This window comes from Anoplopoma fimbria, chromosome 20, assembly GCF_027596085.1.
Source record: "Anoplopoma fimbria isolate UVic2021 breed Golden Eagle Sablefish chromosome 20, Afim_UVic_2022, whole genome shotgun sequence".
Taxonomy (NCBI): domain Eukaryota; kingdom Metazoa; phylum Chordata; class Actinopteri; order Perciformes; family Anoplopomatidae; genus Anoplopoma; species Anoplopoma fimbria.
This window is the reverse complement of record NC_072468.1, coordinates 15,452,285-15,459,004: the sequence shown is the minus strand read 5'-3', so window position 1 is coordinate 15,459,004 and position 6,720 is coordinate 15,452,285. Positions and strand designations below refer to the sequence as shown.

The 6,720-nt window shown below is 39.2% G+C and overlaps 1 protein-coding gene across 1 annotated transcript; it reads left to right on the top strand.

The window, feature by feature from the left end:
• The first annotated feature begins 1,450 nt into the window (after nt 1-1,450).
• On the top strand, nt 1,451-5,794 carry LOC129109390 (DLA class II histocompatibility antigen, DR-1 beta chain-like). The gene is made up of 5 exons (XM_054621450.1): nt 1,451-1,568; nt 1,776-2,036; nt 3,528-3,809; nt 3,955-4,065; nt 4,459-5,794. Exons 1-5 carry the CDS (start codon nt 1,511-1,513, stop codon nt 4,482-4,484), a joined length of 738 nt encoding a protein of 245 aa, XP_054477425.1. The 5' UTR covers nt 1,451-1,510; the 3' UTR covers nt 4,485-5,794.
• Nucleotides 5,795-6,720: the final 926 nt, after the last annotated feature.

Sequence of the window (6,720 nt, the reverse complement as noted above, 5' to 3'; positions counted from 1 at the left end):
TTAAAACGCAAAAAAATGACACATTTTGTATGCTTACTGGTGTCCTCTTGACACCTACAAAGGTAGTTCAGATATCAGTTTGAGTTTTCATTGTGCTGTGTTATCCATTATCCATAAAGGATGGCGACACACCACCTGAAGCTCAACCTGGACAAAACCGAGCTACTGTTCCTCCCGGAGAAGGGTTGCCCGCACCGAGACCTGTCCATCACCATTGATGATGCCGTGGTGACGCCAACTCGGACTGTGAGGAATCTGGGTGTGACCCTGGATGACCAACTGTCGCTCTCAGCAAACATTGCATCGGTCACACGCTCCTGCAGATTCCTCCTCTACAACATCAGGAGGATTCGCCCCTTCCTCACCGAGGAGACGGCGCAGGTGCTCATCCAGCTCTGGTCATCTCCCGCCTGGACTACTGCAACTCACTACTTGCCGGAGCCCCGGCGTCGGCCATCAGACCTCTGGAGCTTGTCCAGAAAGCTGCAGCTCGTCTGGTGTTCAATCGCCCCAAGTTCTCCCACACAACTTCCCTTCTCCGTTCTCTACACTGGCTCCCTGTAAGAGCTCGCATCCAGTTACAGACTCTGGTGCTAGCCTACAGGGCAGTGAAAGGAACAGCTCCTTCCTATCTCCAGGCCTTGGTCAAGCCCTACACCCCCGCCCGACCACTTCGCTCTGCTGCCTCGGGGCGACTGGTTTCCCCGTCGCTCAGAGGTCCCTGCGGCCGATCGACCCGGTCACAGCTTTTTTCTGTCCTGGCCCCTCAGTGGTGGAATGAACTCCCCACTGACGTCAGGACAGCAGAGTCGCTGCCCATCTTTCGGCGCAGGCTGAAAACTCACCTCTTCAAGAAGTACTACCCTGAGCCTTCCTCGTAGCACTTATTGCATTCGTATTAGTTGTTGCACGTATTGTATTCGTATCAGTTCGCTGCACTTATTGTATTCGTATTCGTTTACTGCACTTATCCTATTCGTAGTAGTTTGTAGCACTTATTGTATTCGTATTAGTCTGTTGCAATTATTGTTTTCGTAGTATTTTGCCTCTGCACTATACTTTTGCTCTGGTTTATGCTTTAAGATGATTGTTTAAGAAAGGAGATGCACTTATGACTTCTGGTGACTAGTAGTTCTCTTGAATACCTATGTTGAATACACTTCCTGTAAGTCGCTTTGGATAAAAGCGTCTGCTAAATGCCTGTAATGTAATGTAAAATAAAGTGTATGCAGTTAACAACTAAAGGTGCTGTTAGCTGCTTCAATTCGAGATTAAATACAAATGAGTCAGTTCATGGACCAATGCTGACATTAAGTTATAAATAATAAACATAATTCATATGAAATTGGACAAAATAAAAGTGAATGACCGAAGGTGTCAGATTACAACAATCACTTGTTGCCACACCTCTTTACATAAATGTTGCTGTGCACTCTGCTAATTTACTTCCTCATGTTTTCAGCGTGACACCAACTCACTTCATCTTATTTTTATTTTCTCATATATAACCATGCGTACCCACATCTTCTTTTCATTGCCGTTTCTGCTCCTTTTATGTTCCCGAGCTGGTAAGTAATCCAACATTAAAATAGAAGCTGTAAAGGTTTATTTGTGTTGCTGTTTATAACAGCACATTGACAAGATAGAGGGAGCAAAACAGTTGCTAAAACAAAATGAATAAAGCTGCTACATATTAATGTGTGCGAGAAAAGGTCGCAAACAAGAAAAAAAGCTACTTTCTAAATGACCTAATACTTGTTGGCTTTATGTTACAGGTGCTCTTTTTGGTCTTGGTTTGCTTCGCTGCCAGTTTACTTCCTTGGATGATTCTGTTTATGTGGAGCAGTACTACTTCAATAAGAAGCTTCTGTTACAATACAACAGCACTTTGCGAAAATTTACCGGCTACACAGAGAAAGCAAGAGATGTTGCAGATGGCCTCAACAAAAGCCCTGCAATAATGGAATCAGAAAAAAAGAATGAAGAGAAATGCAAATCCCATCTCCCATTGGTTTTTGATGTCCTTTTTAAAACAGGTGACTATGTGTATTAAAACTCTGGTAAAGCTTTAGATTACAGCCTGCAAATAACAGTAGTTATTAAGTATATATGTGGTATCAGTAAAATAATTACTGAGGGCCTATAGCAGGACAAATACAAGTAAAGAATTTAGGGAATAAGGGGTTAAAAACCTTGTGTTTAAGATGGCAAAATAAACTAGTAAGTGCATGCAAGTATTTTCTAAATTACTGCATACGTATTTAATAATTATGGGATTAAGTAACTAACTGTATTGATGTATATTGGACAAATTACATATATATGTATAACGAATACCATATATATGATTTTAACAAATTTCTTTAAAAAGCATGCAGTATTTCAGTGGCGATCTTTAGACCTCCCTCTCTACACCTGCAGAGTGGGCGAATCTGGAGAGCAATATAGGCTACATCCACACAAATGCATTTCCCTTTTGAAACGCATCTTTTGTTATGTTTACTCTAAGTGTCCACACTACTGCAGAGTTTTAGAGAACTGAAAATGAAGAACTTTGAAAGCGCTACCGTAAGCTGGTAAAGTTTGAAAACTCTGGGGTTCACTTGTAGTAGACAGGCAGAACTGGAGAAGTTAGAAAATGATGACATACACATCTACGTTTGCTACTTGATTGTAAAACTCTTGTGAAGTTCACAAAGACACTGTAAACGAACAAAAGCATAAATGCTATCTAGAGCGACAGGGACTTTCAGCCACCAGCAGAACTACGAGTTTAACAACAAACAACAGCAAAACCGAGGGGAAACGAGTGAGAAACGCATGTTGACGAAGTTTATTGGCCCATAATCTAAGAAACTTTGATTTGTAACTTTTCATTTTTAAGTAAATTTGATGTGTTTATGAGAAAAAGACATAGCAAGACCTGCAGCCTTGTAACTTAGCTTAAAAAAAACTTGTTTTCATTTTCAACAAATTTTGTCTTGTATAGAGGATGTTTATAGAGGAAGATCTTAAGTATCAAGCACAACCTTTTATTATTAGAGTACTATAATACTCTGTTGTATTTTCTGTAACTAACCAACCAATCTACTTCCTGTTTACACCGGCACCCACATGCCTAGTTGACTTGAACTGTCATGTGATACTCGTTGTCAAGCGTGCTAGTATGGACAGAAATCAGTTGAAAACGATGCTGAAAGGCCTGTGTGGACGGAGATCGTTTTCTTTTTAAAACGCCGGTTTTAAACGGAAACCCAGTAGTCCGGGTGTAGCCTTAGTATCGCTCCTCCGTAACAGAACCATAGTGCCTGTCCGCCCTAGGAGGAGCAGACAGGCTTTTTTCTTCTGCCTCCCATTGAAAACTAGTAAGTTTGTATTTGGAATACCATATGAACAAAATATATACACAGTAATTTGTGGGCTGTTGTCTTAGGTATTACCAAAACTGTCAGCATTATTGGTACCGTATAAGTGACAGCTATGCTGTTTCATGCCAACTTGTTTTGTCTATGTGTTCTTTCACCAAGTGGAGCCCACCGTCAGGCTGAGGTCAGTTGATATAGCAGGCAGCAAACATCCGGGCATGCTGGTCTGCAGTGGGTACGGCTTTTATCCCAAACAAATCAGATTGACTTGGCAGAGGAACGGAAAGAATGTGACATCTGATGTGACGTCCACTGAAGAACTGCCCAATGGGAGTTGGCTCTACCAGATACACTCATATCTGGAATTTACACCAAGACCTGGAGACAAAATCACATGCATGGTGGAGCATGCCAGCCTTACGCAGCCCAAACTTTATGAGTGGGGTAAGGGAGTGACAGAAGGTGTTCTTATCAATAAAACTTAACAGAGATATCTACATTTCAACAGAGTTAAAGTAGACAATTTCAAATAACTATTAATGTACAGTGTAGAAATCTAATGTAATGTTTGTTAACATTTTTGTTTCAGACCCAGCACTTGAGTCACAGCGGAACAAAATTGCTGTCGGGACAGCAGGGCTGCTTCTGGGGCTGGTGTTTTTAATAACTGGGCTTATTTACTACAAGAAAAACAATGATGGTGAGCAACAAGATGAAATTAACCAAAAAAGGACTGGAATCAAATTATTTAGACCTACAGTGTTAGTAACTGAGGCAAAGAGATTGTGTAGATATAAAGAGGCCTTATCTAAACACTCCAAAACCATAAACAGAACATTCTGCTTTAGATGCCACTGTAACATTGCTGAAGGCCAACTCATAGACATCCCTGCTTTGATGGATTTCTGTCACAAAAGATTCATTATTTCATCATCTCTTAGCATGAAAGTCAACTTCCAACGTCTATCAGAGTTCATGTGGAACTTGTAGTTTTTTTTAAATCCTCTAGTTTTCAACACTTCTGAAATTCAAGTTATTATGACTCAAAATCCACTATATGTGACTTTCTTTTTTTTTCTTTTTCTTATTCTAGGCCGAGTATTGGTGCCAACAAGTTAAGGCAGCCTGCCACTTTGGCTAAAAACACATCTAATACAAGCCAAAATGCAAAATGATCTGACTGTGGAAATCTCACCCAAATGGCAGAGGATCAAATAATTAAGAAGGTGTGGAGTCACGCAGTTCTGCATGGGCAAAATAACTGCATTTAAGAAGGTTAATATGCTGTGTACGGTTTATGCAGGAATACTTTTTGCTACGTGGGTAAATCTCTTAAAAGTAAGCTTTCACAGAAATTTGAGGAAATAGTATATAAAGAATAGAAAATATCTTGTCAAAATCAAAATCTTCTTTTCAACTGTTCACTTTACTATAATTGAGGAGAGCATATCTTCCATAAAATGTTTAATAATATCTTGTCATATTTGGATGTTCAGATAATCAAAGCGGGAACAGCTGTTTAATTTTAAATTATGTTGATTACTCTGGCTAATACAAATGTATGGTGTCAGAAGGTGGGCGCTAATCCCATGATATGATATACCAGATATATAACATATACTTCTGACCAGTGTCAACCTGTTAATATTCATCAACTCAAGTACAAAGATAAGCCTGGTTCCATATTCTGCTTAAGTCCAACTCATTTTTTTTTGTCTGCTACATCATGCATATCTACTCTGTAAATGACTTGTCTTTTGTTTTCCTTTGAGAAAAAAATTGGAATCTGAAAACATAATACAGGTAATTAGCTACAATTGTACATGAAAATGTCATTTTGGTCAGTTTGTTTGTTCTGGGGCTCAGCCTGCCAGCTGCTATCAAATAAACATAAGCTTCTTTCCGATCGCCTTGTAGTTCCCTTTGAAGTGGACTGCACAGGGTATACAGCCATGTAAAGTAAGATTCCAAAACGCAGGGAGCGAAAATACTCAGTACAAAAGGAACTGTGTTCTGTTTAGGAAATAACTGAACAGCACTTCACTTTGCCTCAAGTTGACAAGCAAGATTACCCATCAATGATTGCGCCTCACTGGAGCGCCAGCATAGGGCTATCTAGTCAAACCCTATTGGTCACACATCTGTGCTAATTCAATATTACAACAAACGCTAGTGTTAGTTGTCAGTGCTAAAAGAACATCCACAGTAGCAGCAACAACTATCCGTGGTGTATCAGTTACTAGCGTAATTTAAGGAGGAAGTGCAGGTTGTTCAAAATGGACTAATTTTGTCTGTGAAGTTCCCTTAATCAACATTCTCTAGAGAAGAAGCAGGCAGTAGGGAGTACTGTTTATGCTCTGTGGAAATAAACGCAGTAAAAGGTTGTTAAAAAAAGCCAAACTAAAGTGTTTTGTACAGGATGTAATGAAACGGACAAATTAAGACATTGAATGATATTTGATACATATTATAAAATAAGAAAAAATGACTGACATGAGTGCTTCAACTACAAGGGCTTTGTTTATCTGTGTGCTGTTGAGCTTCCTCGTGTAGAATCAACATGCATTTATCTTTTGGGATGTTTCTCTTTATCTTTCTTATTGGGTTGAGATTGTCGTTCAAAAAAGTACAAAACATTATGTAACAAAGGCAGCTAATATGGCTGGTTCAGGCCGGAATGGGGAGTTTTGTGGCATGAGGATCTCTTTAAGATAATTATGATAATTAGATACCTATATCACATAGATCAATTATATTTCAGGCATTCATGATTTTGGTTTGCCCTGCCTTATAAGATCTAGTTAGACAGTTAGATCACTTTGTATTAAACTGATGCCAACTGTATTTGACACAGTACTGTAAACTATGGGTCTAATCTTTTCAGTTGCTGGGCTGATGCCTGCAACAAGTTGAAGAACATTCTCAGGAGAGAGACAAGATCAAATTAAATCAAATGAATATGATTAATGACAATTGCCCTGAGCCTCTTTACTCAGAAACAGGACAGACAACAATCCAGTAAAAAACTTTTTCAACATAATTGGAATGGAAATTCTGCATATGCTAGAACACTCTTTGTTCAATACACAGTGTGTATTTTTGCACAGAGGATGATGGTGCCAATGAGTTACGGTAGCTTAAAGTAGTTTACAGTTAACAGCTGACCTGTTAGTTTGCCTAAAACTATCTGCTTCAATAATTTGTCCTACTGGTTGTGAATACAAAGCAGACACTTCAAGTCAGAGAGGCCTGTGGGGATTTGTAACAAGGGACCTTATAAAATCCAATATGTGTGCAGACATATTCTTAAATGAATAACTTTCGTCATATTAACATCGAAAAAGAGCACAATAAA